The sequence below is a fragment of the Garra rufa genome, chromosome 5 (genome assembly GCF_049309525.1).
Source record: "Garra rufa chromosome 5, GarRuf1.0, whole genome shotgun sequence".
NCBI classification, from domain to species: domain Eukaryota; kingdom Metazoa; phylum Chordata; class Actinopteri; order Cypriniformes; family Cyprinidae; genus Garra; species Garra rufa.
The window spans coordinates 54,369,056-54,394,352 of NC_133365.1; the positions used below are offsets into that span (position 1 = coordinate 54,369,056).

The 25,297-nt window shown below is 29.6% G+C and overlaps 2 protein-coding genes across 2 annotated transcripts in view; both read left to right on the forward strand.

Moving 5' to 3' along the window:
- The window catches only part of LOC141334924 (myosin regulatory light chain 2, ventricular/cardiac muscle isoform-like), an 8,092-nt gene extending 5,680 nt beyond the window's left edge, over nt 1–2,412 (forward strand). Inside the window, exons 3-6 of the mRNA XM_073840149.1 lie at nt 2–26; nt 103–181; nt 1,945–1,993; nt 2,072–2,412. Coding sequence (XP_073696250.1) covers nt 2–26; nt 103–181; nt 1,945–1,993; nt 2,072–2,176 — 258 coding nt within the window. The 3' untranslated portion in view covers nt 2,177–2,412. The remainder of the gene's footprint in view (nt 1; nt 27–102; nt 182–1,944; nt 1,994–2,071) is intronic.
- A 7,215-nt stretch (nt 2,413–9,627) lies between these two features.
- ppp1cc (protein phosphatase 1, catalytic subunit, gamma isozyme) overlaps nt 9,628–25,297 on the forward strand; it is a 31,760-nt gene continuing 16,090 nt past the window's right edge. The window contains exons 1-4 of the mRNA XM_073839601.1: nt 9,628–9,878; nt 22,959–23,090; nt 23,279–23,509; nt 24,996–25,100. Of these exons, the coding sequence (XP_073695702.1) occupies nt 9,824–9,878; nt 22,959–23,090; nt 23,279–23,509; nt 24,996–25,100 (523 nt within the window). The 5' untranslated portion in view covers nt 9,628–9,823. The remainder of the gene's footprint in view (nt 9,879–22,958; nt 23,091–23,278; nt 23,510–24,995; nt 25,101–25,297) is intronic.

Genomic DNA, 25,297 nt, shown 5'->3' on the forward strand with positions numbered 1-25,297 from the left:
CACTATGTTCGGAGAGAAACTCAAAGGCAGGTTTTCAAGAGATGACGCCCCTATCTTCAGGATGATATTAAGAGAGTCTGATAGAGGTTTGTTTGATTGCAGGAGCCGATCCGGAGGAAACCATCCTCAATGCCTTCAAAGTGTTCGATCCCGAGGGGAAGGGAATCCTCAAGAAGGAATAGTAAGATATTCAGTATTTGATCTGATTTATCAGAGCTGTTTTAGGCCAGTAACTTGCTTTACACAAACACTTGGCCAATATTGTTTGAATAATCTTATGAATAACGTTCACTGATGAATCTTTGTTAAAAACAAAAACAAATTAACATTTATAATTCCAGTACTGTTTTGACCCAGAAGAGATATAAAAAATAAAAAATCTAAAAACTGCATAGGTTTTAGGAGAATGAAAGTTTGCCAACATTTTTAATTGTTTTCAATATATATGGGTAAAAACTTGGATTTGAAAACTCTGATATAGCCAATTTATTTTATTTTTTATTTTTAAATAGTATTAAATAAAAATAACATTTTAAAAAAATATATATGTATAAAACCTATTAATATAAATAGTCTTAAAATATATAAAAAAATTATTAATTCATTTACAAGAAATAACATTTGTAATAATAATATATATTATAAAAAATATTATTTCTTGTAATTTAATGAACTAATATATAATTAATTTAACTAATATATATAATAGTATTAAAAATAGTTCATTAGTTAAATTACAAGAAATATAATTTTTAATAATAATAATAATTATAAAAAATAAAAAATAGTTAAAAAAACTCAAAATACACATAAGATTTTTCTTACATAATTTTTCAATTATTAATTTTGTGTTCATGTAATTTCTGATTTTTTTCTGTTGTCATATTTATTAATATTTATTTTAATTATAACAATTTGTTTAGAATAATAATTATATTTATTATATTTAATATATCTATAACTCTAAATATTTATTATTATATTTATTCTACATTTATATTAATATATCAGTCGTTTTAATTTTGTTTTATTTCAGTTTTAGTTATTTTAGTACTAAATGAAAATGAAAAGACTGAAATAACATTAGCAAAATTAATTGAAAACCTTTTAGACTTTCAGAGTGATTTTTCTGTGTTGTCATATTTATGAATATTTATTTTAATTAAATATTTGTGTTTAAAATAATAATTATATTTATTATATTTAATAATTATATTTATAGCAATAATTATTATATTTATACTGCATTTTTACTAATATATCTGTCATTTTAATTTAGTTTTATTTCAGTTTTAGTTATTTTACCACTTCAATTTAAACTAAATGATAATGAGAATACTGCGATTAAATTAGTACAATGAATTTATATATGTTTAAAATAATAATTATATTTATTATATTTAATATATCTAAATTTATAATCTAATTCTAAATATTTCTGGTAATAATTATTATATTTATACTACATTTATATAAATATATCTGTCATTATAATTTAGTTTTATTTCAGTTTTAGTTATTTTAGTACTTCAATTTAAAAAAAACAATTTGAAGAAAAAAATGTGACAAAGTTTGAAAACTTTTCAGAGATTTATATAAATTTCATACAGTAATATATTTATTTATTAGATTATGAGTAGATTATATATCATTAATTATTAATTATATGTATATATATATATATATATATATATACACATATATAATTTAATATATTCTTCATATTATTTTTATATTATATTTTAATTTTTATATTATTATATTATATATTTTAATTTTATATATTTATATATAATTCTATATTTTTTAATTTGTGTGGTTTATGCAATTTAAAAATTCAAAGAATTTTTATTTTTTTTATTAATCAAAAAGAGGGGAAAATGCAATCATAACCCAATATTATTTGTAAAATTTTATAATAATATTTAATCCATGTCTCTCTAGTATCACTGAGATGTTGACCACGCAGGCGGACCGGTTTTCTCCGGAGGAGGTGAGGCGAGTCTCACATGTATTTTGATGCTCCATGGTTGCAATGGATACAGTGACAGTGACTCCCATATCGTTTCAGATGGAGCAGATGTTCACGGCGTTCCCTCCAGACGCTGCGGGAAACCTGGACTACCGGAATCTGGTCCACATCATCACTCACGGAGAGGAGAAGGACCAGGAATAGCTCACTCAGCCCTCAGCCAATCACGGCTCTCCCTGCTTGTTTGTACCCGCCCACTTGTTTATAACTGACAGGCTTGAAACAAAGATCAAAGTCAATGTAGTTACTGAAACAAAAATGTCCAGATTTTTTTAACGTATGATAATATTGTGTTGATGTTTGCACCTTTGGCATGTAACCTGTCACAATTTTGCTTACAAAATATTGTAATTGGTAAATAAAGAAATGGATAAGAAATATTGATTTGAGTGCAAATGATTTTCTTGTGTGAGAATAAATTAAATTGACACCATATGTAATTTATGTTGAGTAATAAATATAAAATTATAAATATTATTATTTAGAATAATAATTATTTATCATATTAATAATTATATTTATAATCTAATTAATATTTATAGTAGTACTTATTATATTTGTACTACATTTATATTCATATGTTTGTCATTTCAATTTATTTTTAGTAAAGTTTTTAATTATTTTAGTAGTTTAATATAAACAAAATGAAAATGAGAAGACAGAAATAAAATTAGTAAAATTAATTTATTTTGTTTAAAAAAATTTCAGAGTAAAATTTTTGTTGTTTTGTCATTTTATAAAAACAATATATAATAATCTAGCAATAATTATTTTATTTATACTACATTATATTATGCGAAGACTGAAATAAAATTAATAATTTTAATATTAGTGATTTTATTAATATTTATTTTGATTATAAATAGATTATAATATGTTCAGAGTAATATTTATGTTGTTTTGACATTTAATGATTTTTCTCTGTTGTCATATTATTAATATTTATTTTAATTATAAAAATTTGTATAGAATAATAATTATATTTATTATATTTAATATATCTATATTTATAATCTAATTCTAAATATTTCTAGTAATAATTATTATATTTATTCTACATTTATATTAATACATCTGTCGTTTTAATTTTGTTTTATTTCAGTTTTAGTTATTTTAGTAGTTTAATTTAAACAAAATGAAAATAAAAAGACATAACTAAAATAAGTCAAATTAATTCATTTTGTTTGAAAACTTTTCAGAGTAAAATCTATGTTGTTTTGTCATTTTGTGATTTTTCTCTGTCATAATAATAAATATTTATTTTAATTTTACATTATATTGTTTAGAATAATAATTATATTATATTTAATAATTATATTTATAATCTAATTCTAAATATTAGTCTTAATAGTAATAACATTTACATTATTGTATCTGTTGTTTTAATTTAGAAAGAAGGAAATAAGTTGATTTGAAAATTTAATTGACACCATATGTAATTTATGTTGAGTATCATATTTGATCCATTAGGCTTGTATGGCTCATATAGTCTGATATAGTGAGAATATGGAGGAAAAAACAACACTGAGGAATCAAACAAAAATACGCAATTTGGTGCCTAACCCTTGAAAAGTAATGTTTCTGAAGAGGTACTTGAAAAGTGCTTGAATTATAGAAAGACAATGCATCTATGAAATAAGTGTTTAAAAATAATTACACTTTTTTTTCTGTATGTGCAAACACATCTTTACAACTTACATTTTAACAAAATGTCAGCTTTTTCTATGCTTTTTGTTTCTAGTTGTAATCTCTGTATAGTACTGCCATCTTAAAAGTAGGGCTGTGAATCTTCACAATCTTCTTAATTACTATTTTCAGTTTTCAATATTACTGCAATTCAATATTAATGCAATTTTTAAGAAGTCAAGATATCAATTAGAACAGAAACTTCAGTAGAACAAAACAAAAAAATGCGATTGTTCGCTTGACTCTGCAACCTAAGGAATATAATGATTCAACTAAGAGTATTTTTCTTTTTCTTTTCTTTTGTCCATTCTTTCTCACTTTCGTCATTATTTCAGTCATTAAAATCAAATATCTTCTTCAAAACGAGTCTCACTGACAGCAATGACCAATATGACCAATGTCCTAAAGGCTGGAATACACTACACGACTTTTAAAATCTTAACAGATTTTTTAAACAATAGGCATCATACACTTACCGACTTTGTAAACAGTGACAGAGAAAAACTGGCCATCATACACTACACGACTGAGGATCATACAGGTGCTGGTCATATAATTAGAGTATCTTCAAAAAGCTGATTTCACTAATTCCATTCAAAAAGTGAAACTTGTATAATGTATACATTCATTCCACACAGACTGATATATTTCAAGTGTTTACTTCTTTTCATTTTGATGATTATAACTGACAACTAATGACATACATTATACAAGTTTCACTTCTTGAATGGAATTAGTGAAATAAATCAACTTTTTGAAGATACTCTAATTATATGAGGAGCACCTGTACACTAGCAGACTTTGAAGTTGTTCCAATCACAACAAACTCATGCAGGAAGGTGGGCCTTGTTGCTAGGAGACGCATAACAAATTAAAACTATATGCTTCTAAAATCGGCTGAAAATATATAAACATGTTTGATATTCTCTGACTGGATTGGAATAAAAGTCTTAAATATCCTATTGTTTTTGTACTTGCTGAAGGTATTGACTGAAAGGTAGTTCGACCAATAGCGTGCAGGCATTGACTAATCGTGGCGTGCAAGAAGGAGGCGGGATCTGCAGAGAACGATCTGTAGAGATTATGTTAATATTAAAACATAGACAAACTTGGAAGTTTTAAGGAATTTATGAGTTTAGAAACGGGTTCCTCAGAACAGGAACGATTAATTTCCTGTATAGCATCAATGAATATCATCATTCTATCAGGCACCGTGTGCTTGTGCGAGTGTTTCTATCCCTTTGTGACTCTCAGAACAGGTGGCAGTACTTTTATTTTCTGCTGGGATAAAGTCAAAGCCTGTGCTGTTATTTCTGTGTGCAGCCTGTAATCTAATACATTCTTAATGCAGCGGCCCGAGACAATGAGCAGCGCTGTCTGATCCCGCGTTGACGGCACGGGAGCGCGCTTTCATGGAAACCTCCGGGTGTCTGATGCCTGACTATGGCAAGCTGTATTAACATTTATCAACATCTATTTTCATGCTACTAGTACTTACTTTTTTGTTACTAGTATCTATTCTATTAGGTACTAATACTTAGCCTATTTGTTGGCTACTTGCTTATTCTTTAGGTACTAGTGCATTTTTTAAAAGTATTAGTTCTTACTATTTAGACATGTATTAATTTGACATGTATTTAATTAAAAACAACAATACACCGTTCTAAAGGTTGGAAATGACTTCAACTCGTTAACATAAGTTATGTTTTTGTCTTTTCTGGGGTATATAACATTACGTGATTATTCACAAGCTGTGAATAGTCGGTAAATTGTTAGTATCTCGTAGTATTTCAACTTTATTCTCGTAATATTTTGACTTTATTCTCGAAAATATTTGACTTTATTCTCGTAGTATTTTGACTATTCTCAAAATATTTTGAGAATAATATTCTCGTAATATTTCAACTTTATTTTCGTAATTTCAAATTTATTCTCGAAAACTTTGAGTTTATTCTCTGAATTTTGACTTTATCTTGTAATTTCTACTTCATTCTCTGAATTTTTATTTTATTCTCATAATTTTGACATAATTCTTGAAATATTTCATCTTTATTCTCAAAATATTTTGATAATAATATTCTCGTAATATTTCAACTTTATACTCGTAATATTTCAACTTTATTCTCGTAATTTCGAATTTATTCTCGAAAACTTTGAGTTTATTCTCTTAATTTTGACTTTATTCTTGTAATTTCTACTTTATTCTCGAAAACTTTGAATTTATTTTCTGAATTTTGACTTTACTCTTGTAATTTCTACTTTATTCTCTGAAAATAAAGATGAAATATTTCAAGAATAAAGTCAAAATTATGAGAATAAAATAAAAATTCAGAGAATAAAGTAGAAATTACAAGAATAAAGTCAAAATTCAGAAAATAAATTCAAAGTTTTTGAGAATAAAGTAGAAATTACAAGTATTTTGACTTTATTCTCATTATATATCGACTATATTCTTGTCATTTCTACTTTATTCTCAGAATTTTTATTTTATTCTCAGAATTTTGACTTTATTCTTGAAATATTTCATCTTCATCCTCATAGTATTTTGACTTTATTGTCATTATATTTTGACTATATTCTTGTAATTTCTACTTTATTATCGTAATTTTGACTTTATTCTAGTAATTTTTACTTTATTCTCGTAATTTTTACTTTATTCTTGAAATATTTCATCTTTATTCTCATAGTATTTTGACTTTATTCTCATTATATTTCGACTATATTCTTGTAATTTATACTTTATTCTCTGAATTTTTATTTTATTCTCATAATTTTTACTTTATTCTTGAATTATTTCATCCTCATCCTCATAGTATTTTGACTTTATTCTCATTTTATTTCGACTTTATTCTTGTAATTTCTACTTTATTCTCGTAATTTTTACTTTATTCTTATAATTTTTACTTTATTCTTGAAATATTTTGTCTTTATTCTCATAGTATTTCAACTGTATTCTCATAATTTTTACTGTATTCTAAAAATATTTGACTTCAATCTCGTAATTTAAGATTTTTTTTTAACATGCCCCTTAAACACAATCGTACTTATTCATTAGATATTTGAACCTATTAAATAGACACTACTACTTATTTATGAGAGTACTAGTACTTTATGTAAAAGATTGTAGTAAAAAAATCAAAAGTACTAGTTGCATGAAAATAGATACCAGTTTAAGGATTAAATGTTAAAACAGCTTGCCATACTATGTCTGACAGGATGCTGTTGATCTCTTTGCACCGCTGCTCGGGTCATGACTGCAAAAGATGAAGAAGTTGTATTAGTGGTGTTGTGCGGTTATATTAAACACACACATAAACGTGTAACTCAAGAATTCCTGTCTTAAGTGTTCCTCTCATAGTCATTGTTTGTCATTGTTGTGGTGTTAATCCAGGGTCTGGATGGGCTGGTATTGTTGGTAACAGACTGGAGCCGGCCAGCAGAGGATTACGGGTCAGGAGCTCCTGTTTCTCAGTCTATTTTAGAGCTTCTGAAGCTCTAACACCTGTATGAAAGAGGAAGAGCTGAAGAAATGACTGAAATGAATGTAAATGTAAATGAATGATTTCATCACACACACTGCTGTTTTTGTGGAGTTTTACTGCTGAAACATGCTGTATTTATACACAATGGCAATTCAAAGTGTTGTACATAAAAGGAATTAAAATCATAATAGCATAAAAAATCATAAAAATTTAAAATAAAAATCACAACAATGAAAACAGAAAATTTAAGAACATTTAAGATGATTTAAGAATTGATTTAAAATTAATTAACACAGTAAAAATGATTATACATAAAATAATGCAATCTGAAAATCTAAAAGCGGATTCCCCTTGTTTTGTGTGAACCCTTGATATTACTAACTGACTCGATCCTAGTGATCTGAGTTGTCTGTAGGTTTATATTCAGTGAGCATATCTGCAATGTATGTACTAGGCCATTGAGTGCTTTATAAACAAATAAAAGTACTTTAAAATCTATCCTAAACATAACTGGTAGCCAGTGTAAGGAACTGAGGACTGGTGTGATATGCTCTGATTTTCTGGTTCTAGTCAGAATCCTGGCAGCAGCGTTCTGTATGAGCTGCAGCTGTCTAATGGACCATTACAATAGTCCACCCTGCTGGTAATAAAGGCATGAACAAGTTTCTCCAAGTCTTGACGGGAAACAAAACATCTAATTCTTGCAATGTTTTTGAGATGATAGTATGCTGATTTAGTTACTGCTTTGACATGGCTACTGAAACTGAGGTCTGACTCCAGAATCACTCCCAGATTCTTGACTTGATTTTTTGTTTTTTGACCCCTAGCATCAAGGTACGAATTTACCTTATGAACTTCATCTTTGTTTCCAAATGCAATGACTTCTGTTTTCTTCTTGTTTAACTGTAAGAAGTTTTGGCACATCCAGCTGTTAATTTCATCAATGCATTGGCAGAGGGAGTCAATGGGGCTGTAGTCATTTGGCGATAAGGCTAGGTAAATCTGGGTATCATCTGCATAGCTGTGATATGCAATTTGGTTCTTTCTCATTATTTGACTTAGTGGGAGCATATACAGGCTGAACAACAGCAGCCCTAGAATTGAGCCTTGTGGGACTCCGCATGTCATGGACGTCCACTTAGACTTATGCTCTACTATACTAACATAATAGCCTCTCCCTTCTAAGTATATATATATATATATATATATATATATATATATATATATATATATATATATATAACTACTAAATAATCCACAATAATAAATAATAATAATAATAATAATAATAGATAAATAGATCATTATTTTTATAATTATTTATAAATTATTATAAATATTTATTTATATATAGATTTATAGATAAATAAATAAAACAATAAATATTATTGCTAGTTATTAAAAGAATGTATTTATATATTATATATTTGTTTGTATCTATAAAAGGTATACAAAATTATTTATACAAATTATAATGATTAAATAAATAAATAAATACAATTATATGTATGAGTGTGTGAGTGAGTAAGTATCATTCACACTATTACATAATGTTCTAAATTTACTTATATAATGTTGTAAAACTTGTTGTAATTGTGTTGAATTTATTTGAATTGTAATTCAGTAATTTTTTCTTGTCAGTTCAAATTCACACTCATGAATACAAAAGACTAAATTAAAAGAAAGTCACTGCACAAGACCAAACACTAGAGGACACCACAGTTCTGTTTCTACTAACAACACTGCTCTGAATATATACATATCTAAATCTTATGTTGTATTTATTCAGTTTTTTTTTTCATTGCAATTTGTTAATTCACTCATAATGAAAAAGAAAAAATATATGACCAATAAGAAGTAAACAATGTTTTCTGTTTAGTGATGCACATTTATGCAACTGTTACTGTTTTGTTGTGGTTGTTTCAGACACACCCTGTCAATGTTCTTTATGCAACCTGGTGTGATCAGGATGCTGGTGAAACATCTTAAGAAAACATAATTTCCTCCCACAAGAGATGATGAAACACAGTATGATGCTGAACTTCTAATAACACATTACCTCAGCCACAGAAACTACTTCATTACATTAAAAATACTGGGATTTTTTAATACAAATCACCATAAATTAAAAGCATGATGTTTAAAAGCATGAATATTTTACAAATAAAATAATAAGTAGCCTAATTCCTGAGGGAGGATATGGTTAGCTGTCATTAAATTAATGTTAACATGTAAAAGCATGCTTTATAAAATAAATATTAAATTTAAAAACATTATATAGCTAAAAAGGTGTCAAATTAACATTCAGCGTCATACATTATTGTGAAATCCAATTGCGCTCCCTCCCATTTCCTCCGCCCTATTTTCCTCATTCGCGCAGCTGTGTTGTATTAATCCGCGCGCCGGTTTCCACCAGCCGTACTGCCTAGTGTTGCCGAGTGCGTGTATCCTTCCGCAGAGCCGGTGTGCCTCAGCCGCAGCACGCGCATCTGACGGCCCGCTCGAAGTCGAGATTTTAAATCTTTTCTTTAGAGTTTTCCCGTGACAACTCTGTTCGTTTTTAACCGAAATAGTTTTATTTTATTGTTTTGAGCGGCGCTGTTTGTGATTTATTCGGCTAGCCATGGCTGACATCGACAAACTCAACATAGACAGCATCATTCAGCGCCTGCTCGAGGGTGAGTTTCCTTTGAAGAAGAAACGGTTAAAATATTCTTATGATAGAGACATAATTTCAAAATCGTGCTTATTGTAGCATATGGATATGTGTATGAGTGATTTATCTGCTATCTGGGTCGTATTTAGAGCTGTTGAGGAGAGCTAACACGGTTAGCTGAGCGTTAGCTCCTTACTATAAACGGCTGTGTTTCAAAAACATAATCATTTTCCTACATAGACAACATGTGTGGCGCCTTCAGAACGTTTGAATTGGCATAACTGTCGGGTGTAATTGTAAAACTATGTCTTGAACAGGCAGAATTCCTGGAGAAGCGTTCAAAACGCGACAGAGATGCTCAAAAATGCAGTCTACATAGGCAGCACACTGGGCGTTCGTTGAGACACAGCCGAGCTGTACGCGCGGTTTCTGTGCAAAAATACACTAGATAATGCTGAGAATGTGATGTTAGACGCTGTTTTGAATGTTCAGAGCCATTATTATTAGTGTCCTAGATACATTTAAACTTGGAAATGACAAAAATCGAAAAATCTAAATAGTCCAGGCCTAGACCTCAATGTTTTTCTAGTTCATCTGAGGTGTAATTGCTCTTTGACAGTGTGAGCTTTATAAAATTATTTTGGCAGTAATCACAAATCATCTGAAAAATTCATTTGATGTGAGAAACCTGTTTGAATTGACTTAAAAATTCCTAAAACATGACACTCCTTAAAGTTGTTCACTTCCAGAACAAAAATGTACAGATAATTTATTCACCCCCTTGTCATCCAAGATGTTTTTCAGTCGTTAAAAAAAAATATTTTGAGGAAAACATTTCAGGATTTCTCTTTATAGTATATAATTGTTGGGGTAATTGTAAAATTGTGTTCTGAACAAGCAGAATTCTTGGAGAAGTGTTCAAAACGTGACACAGATGCTCAAAAATGCAGTCTACATAGGCAGCACGCTGGGCGTTGGGACACAGCCGAACTGTATGCGCAGTTTCTGTGCAAAAAATACATTAGATAATGCTGAGAATGTGATGACACTGTTTTGACTGTTTAGAGCACTTATTATTAGGGTCCTAGATTCATTAAAACCTGGAAATGACGGAAATGGGAAAATCTATAGTTCAGGCCTAGTTAATGTTTTTTCTAGTTCATCTCAGCTGTAATTGCACTTTGACAGTAAATTCATTTGATGTGAGAAACCAGTTTGAATTGACTGAAATAATTCCTAAAACATGACTCTTCTTAAAGGAGAACAAAAATGTACAGATCATTTACTTACCCTCTTGTCATGTTTGTGTGATTTTTCTTCAGTCGTAAAGAAATAGTTTTTTTTGGAATGTTCTCCATATAGTGGACTTTTATGGTGCCCACCAGTTTGAACATCCAAAATAGTTTAAGTGCAGCTTCAAAGGGCTCTAAATGATCCCAGCCGAGTAAGAAGGGTCTTGTATAGCAAAATGGTCATTTATTTTCTAAAAAAAAAAATAATACAATTTATATACTTTTTAACCCTAAACGCTCATCTTGTCTAACTCTGTGTATTCCGGTTCAGTACAGTTAAGGTATGTCAAAAAACTCCCTTCTCATGATCTCCTCCAATTTCAAAATCATCCTACATCGCTGTTTTAGGAATTTATGAATAAGGCGTTTGATCTTCTTTTGACGTTCACTTTATAAACACTGGGTCGGTACTTCTGGGTCGTACTGGAGTGCACAGAGTATGCATCGCAGAGCTAGACAAGATGAGCATTTCTGGTTAGAAAGTGTATAAATATTAATTTATTTAAGAAAATGACCAATAGTTTCGCTAGATAAGACCCTTCTTCCTTGGCCGGGATCGTTTAGAGCCCTTTGAAGCTGCATTTAAACTTTATTTTGGAAGTTCAACCTCGTGGGCACCATAGAAGTCCACTATATGGACAACATTCCTAAAATGTTTTCCTCAAAAAAAAAAACATAATTTCTTTACAACTTAAGAAACACACAAAAATCTTGGATGACAGGGGGTGAGTACATAATCTGTAAATTTTTGTTCTGGAAGTGAACTAATCATTTAAGATTGTGTGTCATATTATAATTTCTGCTGTAAGTTTATGTTTTATGATTTTATTGCTTTATTGGATAAAGCAATAAGTACCTAGTGATTATGTAAAAAGTTTATTGTTTTATAGTGACAGTGTACAATACCAACTCTTGGCTCATGATAACAAATGTATTTACATAACTCTGGTCTGCTGGTTTTGGTTTTGTGCAGTGGTTTTTTTTTTGTATGGAAAGCAGTTCATCATTGCTCATCTTATATATTTTTTTGCTTGATGCTTTGACTCATAAATATGTAATGGGTTCTTTAAGGTGTTTGTTATGTGTATTTGGTTGTTTTTCCATCATAGAGGGTCTGGAGGGGCTTTGGGCTTTAACTTTGAGTTTGTGACCATGGAGCACAAAACCAGTCATAAGAATTTTTTTAAAAATTTTTTTATTGAGATTTAATAAATAGGCTTTCTAATAAATAGGCTTTCCATTGATGTATGGTTTATTCAGATCCACAATCTGAAGGTGCAAAATCAAAATATTGAGAAAATCGCCTTTAAAGTTCAATAAAAGTTCAAAAATTAAGTTTTGATATATTTACGTTAGGAAATGTACAAAATATCTTAATGGAACATGATCTTTGCAGGGCTCGAAATTAACTTTTTTACTTGGTAGCACTGGTGCTCCCAACTTCAAAAAGTTAGGAGCACCAAAAAAACTTAGGAGCACCTAATTTTGTTTTAGTAATGCACCAATATTGATTCTTCATGGTCGAATCTGAATGCAGATGTTTTACAAGCAAATGGGCTGATTCTGAAAGCCTTTTTTATATATTTATTTTATGCCTTAAGCAACGGACAAGAATGAATGAAAATATGAGTACATGAACAAGATGTTTATTTTCTCTATTATAGGTACAGCTATTTAAATTAGAGGTTAAAGTTAAAGCCATTTAGAGGTAGGCACTGCATTTTTAAACAATCTACAGTATAAACAACAAAAAATAAACGATACTTCTTTTTTAGTCGTGTAGACAATAAATGCAGGCATGATCAAAGTAGGCTACTCTTTCAATATTCAGTGCAAATGACCGAATTTTTCTGATACAGAGCTATAGACACTATACAACTTATTATAGCCCACATACTAATAACAGCCTAGATATTTTACGTAGCCTAATTTGCGCGCATTGGGGAGTCGCTCTCTAAACTTGGGGTATTAAAATTGCTTTTGAATGCACGTGCGCGTTTTACTTTTGGTTTCGTTTTAACGATCCCGCGAAACTCTCGACGGCGCGGAGCGTGCATTCTACAATACAAGAGATTACTTTAACAAAACCATTTGAAAGTGGGAGGACACAAACTAAACTTAGTTTTTAACATTGTAAAGTGGAGATATGCCATCATTAGGTATGCAAACGTGTATTTTCAATTCATGAGCATTAAAGAACAGAACATGCACAACTTGAATCATTCTTAGAAATGCTCACAGAAAGAATCTCTGATTCATTTATTATGCCTCGTCATCTAGAAATAGGGTGGTGTTCATTCTTGTGGTCAAATCACTAAAGGCAATTTTATGTATTGTCTGATAACTGTTATGCTTTTTATGATTAAGGCTTTATGCCTGTGATCTCTCAGGATGTTGTAGAAGTTACGGGAAAGCAGTGTGTTATAGCTGATTGAGCATTTATGTTGCCCATTTGCTTCATTTGTGGCTATTTTTTGACTTTGCGTTCGAGCCAGCCTTATTTTTTAATGCGAGCTGCTCTCACGATACTCTATAAAGCTTACTGTGTTTCTTAGAAACCTCTCCCTGTTTTTCCACCTCGTCAGAGTTTACATGGAGCCAGTAGCACCACCTGCATGTTTATTGCTATACAGCCTAGAAACCAGGCTGGGTGTGAGGAGGACTGCACCTATATCTGCACGCCTAGTATTAGTGCGGCTGTTCCTTTGGCAGTCTGCTTCCCGTTACGTAACCACTCTCGGTTTTAATGCCGCCCGATGCGGTGCCAGGACCTGCCTCGTAGTTCATGGGTGGAGAATATCAGTCCTGGAGACATTCTCAGATTCATGAATTGAAGCGTTTAGGGTGCATGTAAAAGACTAGTTTAAGCAAAATGAAAATTTATGGAAAAAGAAACCCCTAGGCTATCAAAAATGTAGATGAGTTTGTTTCTTGCTAAGATTTGGAGAAGTTAGCTTGTTAATGAATCCTCTGCAGTAAATGGGTGCTGTCAGAATGAGTCCAAACAGCTAATAAAACATGGACTCCTATCCATAAATTAATTATAAAATTCAAGTCCATAATTCTTAAAAAAATTTCCCCCAGTGAAAAAGTGGTCTGGTCTAAATTAGAGAGAAATCTGCACAGATCAAGCACTGTTTACAAGCCAAAAAGCTGTAAACAAATATGTGAGTGGATTTTGATGTGAAGGTCAACAGGAGATGAACGTTTTCACTGGAGGAAGTGTTATTATGGATTGTGGACTTGTATTTTAGTTAAAAACATCTTAACGATGGATTTGTTTCTTACAAACACACCAACTGTTGGACTGGAGCGCTTGTAATGCACCCTACATATTTTGCATAGAGGAGCATGTATTTTTTCATCTTTCTACTTTGCGATTTTTAAGTACTTGAAACTTTGAAGAGATAAAGTAAATGAAGGTTTGCATTTCTTCCATTTACATGTGTTTATATTCATGCATTTAGCAGATGCTTTTATCCAAAGCCAGGAACAAATGCAGTTTGTCAAAGACCAAATAATATTCATAAAATGCAACGCCAGAATATGGTATTTACCCACTAAAATGACCATATAAAGTGTTTTCACGTTATTTCATCAATCCGGAAGTTGACCATTTTGGCGTAACATGAAAACACTTCATTCCAGTTGCACTCCATTGTTCCATTCGTAAACAATGCCATTGAACCGAATGGAACTCGTGCATGGGCTTGGCAAAAAAACAAAGAAACAAAAGTAATCCACTATGTCAGGATAAGAAATGGGAGGAAAAATTGTCAGGTCATCAGTCCATGACAAAGGAGGCAGATCATACAAATATTTACCACCTATTACAGGGCTCAACAATATGGACTGCCCTATGCATTCATGTTCCAAAATGTCATTTGTGTAAACATATGTTGTTATTATTATTATTTGGTCTGTAAAAGGCGGGTTACGGAGGTCAGAAACGCTGAAGACTGACATAAAGAGGAGAAAGTACTGTAGCAGGCAGATCAATCTCACTGTTCACGATTAATAAAGTATTGGAAGAAACTCCTATATAATGAATTGGGGGTAGGAGTTTATATGAATGTATCTCTAAGGGGAACTTGCTGTTTTTAGAAAAGTTTACATGGCATTTTCTTTTCATCTAGCATCTGAATAATGCATTATAAAGCAGTGTTAATAAGCGTAGCACAGCTTTATATACAGCAGTAACCAATAAATCACTATCGCTGTTTAGTTTTCAGCTCTGTGTTAACTTTAGTTTAGTTTAACCAAAATATACCCCCTTTCCTGCTTGCTAAGTCCTTCTCTATATGATTTAGCAGCTTCCATGTGTTTTTTCCATGGTTTAAACATCATAAATTAGTAGAACAATGTCTTTAGTAGTACATTAACCGTGCAATCCATGCTGCTGTTTTTATCTGAGTATCACTACAATGGCCACACATCCGGGTAACTGACCAAAATGTGACGTAGGTGCCAACCCTCTATTCACAAGCTCAAAAACTGCATTAAAAAACAGCATATCTTCTAAAACTAAGGCATGAGTGTTGTTTATTTTAACTGAAAACCAATTAACAACATCCACCCAAAATTTAAAAGTAATGTCACTGTAGAAAAGGTGTTCACAAGGATTAGTCTCAAGTTGAAATCTCTTTAAACATTTCCTAAACAGGATTTTTTTTTAATGAACCTAGAAGATAAACTACAAGTCAAAGGTTTTTTTGCACCCCAAGCCTGCATTTATTTGATCCAAAGTACAGTAAAAGCAGTACAATTTGGAAATATTTTTACTATTTAAAATAACTGTTTGCTATTCAAATGTATTTTAAAATGTAATTTATTCCTTTGATCAAAGCTGAATTTTCAGCATGATTACTCCAGTCTTCAGTATCACATGATCCTTCAGAAATCATTCTAATATGCTGATTTGCTGCTCAAGAATTTTTTTATTTTTTATTATTATTAATATTTAAAAGAAGATCCAAAGATCAGCATTTTCCTGAAATATATCCGAAAGCCTGGAGTCAATATTTATTTTTCATTTTTGGAAAGAAATGGTAGAAATTAATACTTTGATTTAGCAAGGATGCTTTTAAATTGATCCAAAATTCTGATAAAAACATTTATAATGTTACAAAAAAATTCTATTTCAGATAAATGCTGTTTTTCTGAACTGTCTATTCATCAAAGAAACCTGAAAAAAATTCTACCCGGCTGTTTTTCAACATAATAATGTTTTTCTGAGGAGCAAATAAGAATATTAGAATGATTTCTGAAGCATCATGTGAGACTGAAGACTGGAGTAATGATGCTGATAATTCAGCTTTGAAATCACCAGAAAAAATTACGTTTTAAAATATATTCAAATAGAAAGCCGCTATTTTAAATAAAAAAATATTTCACAATTTTGGATTAAATAAATGCAGTAACACATTAAAAAAACCTGACTGGTATTGTATGAAACAACATGATTGATTGAGGATTCATGCTTGATTATTGGCTTTGAAAAGTGATCATAGGCATGTTATAGTAATTACAACGTTAATGATACATAAACCAATTTTTACATCGCATTTGTACTCATTGTACCAGATTGTAGTATTTTACTAATGACTCACTGAGTTGGAAGTAAAACTGAGTATTTCAAGTATATAAGTAGTAGCTCTGGAGTGTTTCATTGCACAAGAAGAGCCTCAGAGATGCTTTTCCACACTCCTCAGCTGTTTAACATGGTGTTCATACAGTACGTGAGCTCATGAAGGTGTAGTTTGGAATGCGCCTCTCGTTCCAGGGAGTTTCAGATGCCGAATGACACGGCAGTGACTTCACCCGCATAGCCGAGACACGTTCATCAAAGTCAACTTGCGTTTGCGTCATCTTTTGGCTTCATTCGCCCTAAAGCCGTAAAGCCAAACTCAAACCTCAACAGCTTTGCTCTACGTTTAGGGTGTTTTAATCATCCAGAAGTGTTTTTCACATCAAGCGGATGGATCTCCCGCCATCGTCAGCTGTGTTTTCTTTGTAGTGGAAGTGCTGAGAGAAACAGTCGGTGGTGTGGGAGGAAAGTCGAGCAGCTTTGTGGAGCACTGACTCATAGTATGCATACTAGCACAGTCACAGCCTGAAACCTCGTGATGTGGCCGATCTGTGCGCCTTTGTCGGGGAAGCTGCTTTCAGGATTTTTAAGAGGGGAATTTGTTTTGTTTTTTTCTTATATAAGTCGCAGATTATATAATTTAGCATTTCAGATTATTTGTCTGTCACAGAAACAATGAGGATCTCAATTATGGTGGTGGTGGCAGTGTACTTGAAAACAATAGACAGCTTATAATACTGAATATAAGAAAACACCCTGTTTTCTGTTTTTGTCCGTCAGTATTTAAAGTTGCGTTTTCTATCGGCGCCTGTGCAACTTTTGGGCTGAGTAAATGATGTTTTCATTATTGGATGAACGATTCCTTTAAGAAGGGTTCAGCTAATGGTGATGAAGCGACTTGACATCATCTCGTTGAATAGCGTCACTGAGTTCTCGTTAAAAGAGCCCATTGCTCATTGTTGTGGATGCTGTTATAAGAGTGTTTCAGCCAGTCCTCTGTGTCTCGCTTTACTCAGTTTGTTAGGGTTTGTTGACATGTGATGAGATTGTGCAGACAGCCAGTGGAAACTTATTTGGTGTGAATGACTCATATATTCCACTTTCACACCTGTACGTGTTTCTTTGTTTTTAATCTTAAGTGTTTTATTTTTGTTTTTATTCCAAAAAAGGACTAGTACTAATACTAAATAATGGAATTTTTATATATATAATTCACAGTTTTTATACAATATTTAAGTTTTTTTTCTTACTTAAATTGTTAATATAAAAAAAAAAAAAAAAAAAAAAAAATATATATATATATATATATATATATATATATATATTAGTAATATTTATAATATAATATATTACTATAATTATTATAATATAATAATAATAATAATAATTTAATCTTTTAGTTTAGTTTTTATTGTTAATCAAATGATTATGCATATTAGATTTATATATATATGTATGTATTGTTATTTTAATTATTATTTATTACTTTAAACCTTTATTAATAATATTCATAAGAAATCATATATTATTTACATGTAAAACATGTTTAGTTTGTTTTATTTTTGTTTTTATTTTAAAATTAATAAACATTAATATAGTTTAACTATCTTTTATATAATATATTTTAAATATATTTAATAGTATTATTTTTATTATTATTAAATAATATATATTTATATACAATAATATAAGAATTATTATAATATAATAATGAATATAATAATATTTTTTGTTTTTGTTTTATTGTTAATATTTAATATTAAGTGTTAAGTGTTTTTATTGTCATGTTATATTGTTATAGCTTTATAAACATTATTAATAATATTCATAGTAAGTCTTGTTATTTATATAATATATACATTAAATAATATATAATATTATTGCCTTATTTTTATCATTTTAAATATTTACAATTATTTATAATATTTAATATTAATATTAAATATTTATGTAAAAATATAATAATACGTATAATATATTACAATAATTATTATAGTAATATATTCAAATATTAATGGCAATAATGTTAATAAGAATTTAATCTTTAGTGTTTTATTTGTTTTCATTGTTAATATTCAAATTATTTATATTCATGTTAAATTATATGTATACATATAGGAAGTGCTTTTATTGTTTATTTTAAATTATGTATTACTTTAAACATTTATTAATATTCATAATAAATCATATGTTATTTATATGAAAGTTCTGATCATTTTAATTCTTTGTTGTATTTTTGTTGCATTAATTTTGAAGTTAATAATATATACATTATAATTTTTTTATAATTCTTAAATATTTTAATATATTTAAAATGTTTTATGTAATATATTTAATATATTAAATAATGTTTTATAATTATTTAATATTTAATTATTTGGATTAAATAATATGTAATATTATTGTCTTGTTTTATATATAATTTCTAAATATAAAAAAAGATCTTTTTTTAATAATTAATTTTCAGCTTTTTAATATCTCATGAACCCCAGTCTAGGAAACCCTACTGTATGTAAATGTAAATCAGCACAATCTTACATCCTGGTAATTATATTGTTATTTATATCACAGTAACTGTAAATGTCACAAAATATTTCTGCTTTTTTTTTTTTTTCTTTTTTTTTTGTTGGCAAATCAGTGGTAAAATGATTAATGTATTAACCATTTCAAATGTCTATATTTGGATAATCCTGTTAAATACTGTGTACGGCATGTACCGTCCTCCCACCCAGCCCTAACTTTGAGTATCCAGCAAAACAAGCTTCAGAGTCCAGAGCTGCAGAACTGTGTGCCAGTTGCTCAAAACACGGGGTAAAAATAGAAATGCTGGGCAGTAACAGGCCGTCGTGGTGCACAGGCCAGCCTTCGACTATTCCCTGGAGTTCCAGCGTAATAAAAACGAGATCGATGCGAAAACTGCGAACATTGCGAGCAGGAAGACGTTGAATAAGAGGAGAAATGGGACTGCGGGAAGATCCGCGTGCTTTCAGGAGAGGCTGCTTTACACATTAGGGATGAATCCTGTAGGTCACTTTGATCCTTTGCAAGTAGGGCACGTCTGCAGGCAGGAAGACGAACCTAACTTACTTCCCTTCCCTGTGTTAATGGATCACAGAAAGGCCATTAGAAACACAATGTTTATTTGCATAATGCCAGAGTTTTCCATGCAAGCTCAAGAAGTGTCTAAATTACTACAGGGTCTGGATTTGCAACACTTGTGACTGATTACTCAACTAACCAGATATTTACATGAAAGATGACGTCTGCTGGTGATTTAATTGTTGGCTTGCGCTGATAAATTGTCCACATCTTTGATTTATTCCACAGCTGTAGACAGAACTATGTACCTTGGTAGTTACTGTAACTAAATTATGAAAATATTAGATTATTATTAGAAAAATATTAAATTAAAAAGTGCTTATGCCTTAATTTGATTACCTCAAAAAAATACAAATTGGCTGCTTTTTTGTATTTAGTCCTGAAAAATTATAACACAGAATTTCTGAATTAAATAATTTCATATGGCCCTATTATTGTAGACATTTTAAGAAGTTATTAAATTGTTAAAGTTTTTTTAATTCGGTTGATTAGGCATGCTTTTTGATAATTTAATTATTGAAATTAATTAATATTTAAATAGAGAGCCCTAACATTTTTGTTGAGCTTTTAATACCAATTGTATGAGTTTCATGATTTCAGTGAATGCTTTTTGATTTACCAAAATTAATTAAAATGTAAAAAAGAAAAAAAAAAAAAAAAAAAAAAAAATTGGGGGGGAAAAAGAGAATTTGTGGATTTTTTTTTTTCAAATGGTTTGAAATAAAGTTGACTGAAATAAAATTATAAAATACCTTAAACTTTTTTCAGTTACCAAGACAATATTTTCCATTTTATTTAGGTTAAGTACTAAAATTATTTATACTAAAAAATACTAAAATAAATTTATATAAATAAAAATGAAAATTGAAAATATAAAACTAAATGTAAAAAATATAATAACATGTATAACAATACAATAGAAAGTAAGTTAAAATGTAAAGAAAAAAAGCTTTTTTACAAAAGCTAAGTTTCCCATTTTTTTAAAGTTAAGTACTAAAATAAATTAAACTAAAACTAATATTATAAAAGAAGATATAACAAAATTAATATGTAACAAATTAAACTAAAATGAAAAAAAAAAATAATGCAAATTATTTAAAATAAAAAAATAAAAAAATATATAAAAAAACTTCAGTTATTTACAAAGACAACCTTTCCCTATTTTTATTTAGTTTAATTTATTAGGTACTAAAATAAATGAAACTAAAATAGAAATGAATGTATATAAAATAAAATTAGATTAAGATTAAGATGAAGACAAATAAAACTGTAACTAAAATGAAAAGGAAAATATAAAAACAACTGCAAAATATATAATAAAATGTATAACAATATATAATATACATTCAAATGGATTTTGGGCATTTTTTTTTTTCAAATGATTTTAAATAAAAGAAGTTAACTAAAATGAAAATATTAAAAAACCCCTAAACTTATTGCAGTTAAAATAAGATAACAAATTAATGTATAACAAAATTAATAAAAATAAAGCTAACTAAAATTAAAATGAAAATTAAAAATATTAAAATGAATGCAAAATATATTATAAAATGTATAACAATATATAATAAAATTTGAATTAAAATGTAAAAAAAAAAATAGAAAAAATTGAAATTATTTGAAATAAAAGTTAACTTAAATAAAAATGTTAAAAACCCTTAAACTTAATGCAGTTAGTTACCAGAACAGCAAATTGAGTACTAAAGTAAATCAAACTAAAACTGAAATAGAAATGAATGTATATGAAATAAGAGATAACAAAATTAATAAAAAAAAAGAAATAAAATTAAATAGATAATATACAAAAAATTCAAAATATATAATGAAATGTATAACAATATATAATAGAAACTAATAGCATATCAATGATACTATAATAACTCTGCTTTTATCACACTTGCATAACTTATTTGTGATCATTTATTGCTCTCTATTAACCCTGGGTGATAAAACAGTATCAATATTTATTGATGGTACACCTTCATCGATAATGATAAAAGAAATGTTCGATATAGCGCATGATAGTTTCACTCTCGTTTCATTTTAAAGGCATGTTCTCTGTGCATAAATACATGATGCAGTTTTGTTCATAATAATAATCATTGCTATGATTGACAGTAAAAACCGGACGAAACATCTGACAAGCTGATGTCAAAAAAAGAGTTGTGCATTAAATGATTCAGAGTAACAAAACTACAGCAGTAACAAGTTTGTGTTGGTTAAACATAGGCTATTCAATAGCTTCTACAGTTCAAGATAAAGCTTAAAAGATGTAGTTATTAAATTATATTAAATATTTCAAATTCATATTGAGTGCATTATTTAATTCTTATACCATTAACTTATTTAATTTGTAGTGAACTATATATAAGTATTTAAATAATTAATTCTTATTGGCTGTTTGTGTCTGACCTTTTTTAGTAATTTTAATACTATATACTTCAGTGCGGTAAAAGTACTACAGTTTATTATACTAGTAATTTTACTATGAAAAAACTAGGTAGTTGAAATGGCAGCTGCAGCCAATGATTGATCCTCTGCTGCCATCTTCTGGTTATATGAGTCATTTCATGTCGTTTTCATCTTAAAAAGACGTTTTTTTTGAAAATAATTCGTCTTTATAATGAAAAGTGAATTTTTGAAGTGATTTGTATTGCACAGCTGTAGAGTTAAAAAAATACTTAATGCTTTAAAATATTACAAGATTTAAAAAATGTGTTTATGACCATAAAGGCAAGTTAGTGATTGTCAAGAATACGATTAAGATGTCCTCGAAGAGAAGTATCACTAGCTAGCTAATATTTAAATGATATCTTGTTAAATAATATTGAAACTGAATGTTTATGCCGCTATCATTATTTACGATGTTGCAATTATTATTTTTCGCCGTAGAGGAGTCTCAAGAGTGTCCATCTATAAAAAGCACATATAAAAAGAGCTTCAGCGGAAGTTTACGAGCTGCTTATCATTATGCGGAAGTTCTAAGGAACGCTCTGTGCATATGGTTAATTGTTCATGCAATTTGCAAAATGATATTTGCTTTATATATGTTAGTTTAAATATTTGTGCACTCTTTTATAGACAGTCCAGTGCTTTGGTTAACAGTTTGTTTGTGTGTTTGCAGTGAGGGGGTCGAAGCCTGGCAAGAACGTTCAGCTGCAGGAGAACGAGATCCGTGGATTGTGTCTGAAATCCCGTGAGATCTTCCTCAGCCAGCCCATCCTCCTGGAGCTCGAAGCACCTCTGAAGATCTGCGGTGAGAAAAACAAACCTGCTTCTGCTAGATTTCAGCATGCTATTGAATACTGCTTAAATCCCACTTCAGATATACTGTGTTAACTATGGAATGACAGAATCTACTGTCAAATATTTTATATTTAGAGTTGGTTAGAGTCTGTAATGTTATTGAAATAGTCAGTGAATGAGACGCTCTCCTCTTCACAGGTGATATCCACGGGCAGTACTACGACCTGCTCAGGCTCTTCGAGTACGGAGGATACCCACCTGAGAGCAACTACTTGTTCCTGGGCGATTATGTGGACAGAGGGAAGCAATCTCTGGAGACCATCTGTCTCCTGCTGGCCTACAAGATCAAATACCCTGAGAACTTCTTCCTGTTGAGGGGAAACCACGAGTGTGCCTCCATCAACCGCATCTACGGCTTCTACGATGAGTGTGAGTGTATAGTACATACCTCCATGGTTATTGCTTTGTGATTTCCATGATGCAGAAAACAGAATAATAACATCATTACATTTTTATTATTATTAGTTTATTTTTTTTTATGAATATGACACAATGCATCCATGTTTCTATTTTCGCAGTAAACTCTGTTGTGTATCAAAAAAAAAAAAAAAAGGAATTGTTAAGTTTTTATTTGATTACTTTTAAAATTTTAAAAAGTTTTAAAAACATTTTAGGCCTTTTGGTCACCACTGTGTTTTTTTGTAGTGAAAACGGACAAAACAGAATTTCTGGGGAAAAAATATTATTATTATTATTATTTTATTTAATTAATTTAAATCATTAAAAAAGAATCTAGAAAATTAAACGCATTACACAGAATTTGAGGAAACTAAAACCAAATTTGGAAAAAATTGATTTTCTAGGGCCCTAAAAATATTATTGTTGATTGTTGATCAATCAGAAATCATGAAACGCATGCGGTTTCTTTATCGTTACCAAAAACTAAAATCGTAATACAATATTTGTTACTTTAAATTAACTGTTTAAAATGTTTAACTGAAATAAGTTATTTAAATATTATTTAACAATTAAAAACATTATAAAACATTGTACGTTTTTTGAAATAGTTGTTATTAAAAGTTTTTCTAACTGAAATAAAATATTTAAATAATTTTATTTCAGCTATTTTCCAGTTTTTCAATTTAATTTAGTTTACCTTAATGCTCAAAAATAACTAAAACTGAAATAAAAAAAAATTCTAGTAGTAAATGTAAAATAATGCTAAAATTATAATAGTATCTCAGTGATACTAAAATAAAAAATTATTATTATTAAATATTAATCTAATTTATTGTGTATGTTTTTTGGAGTAAGACATAAATCTGAAAAAATAAAATTTTAGCAAAAAAATTACATTTTCGAAAAAAAAAAAGTGGATTTTATAGTAGCCAGCATAATCTATAAATACACACAGACACAATTTATATATGTATATATATTTAATCATAAATTGTCGAATATATATATATATATAGAGAGAGAACAGTTTAATAATTTTTAAGGTTTTATGCATTTGGTAGATTAGACATTCGGATTGTTAAAATTTAATTAAATCTTTAAAAGCGAATCTAAAAAGATTTGAACAGAATACACAGAATTTGGTAAAAATAAACACTAGAAAAAGAACACTAGGCCACCATGGATGTTCACGTTCACATAATCCGCAAATGCATGACCAGATTTGTCTGCATTTAGCCTTGTTTCAAACTCTAATAAGAGTAGAACTCTCTGACTCTCATTCAGTGCAGAATTAATTATTGAGCGCCGTTGCCATCGTGTGTGAGAGAGTGAAGGGAACCGCTGTGTATTTTTAGCAGAGTCTGTCCCTCTAGAGCTCCTTTTATTCATTTACATTTTAACCACTTTTAAATAATAAATCCTGAAGGTGACATGAAGCTGGTGTTTGTGTGTTTAGGCAGGAGACGCTACAACATCAAGCTCTGGAAGACGTTCACGGACTGTTTCAACTGTCTGCCCATCGCCGCCATCGTTGATGAGAAGATCTTCTGTTGTCATGGAGGTGTGTGTGCTGCTGTAACCTTCTAGATAACCCTGAGAGACTTTCACCCGCTAAACAACAAGCGCCGGCTCTTCTGATACAAGGAATGTCGTGAATCTGAGTTTTTATGGTATACCTTGACGTTGACGCTATTTACAAGGACATCTTGGTTAGACATTTTTCCAGACATTGTACGTGTGACTGTGCACAAATCTGAT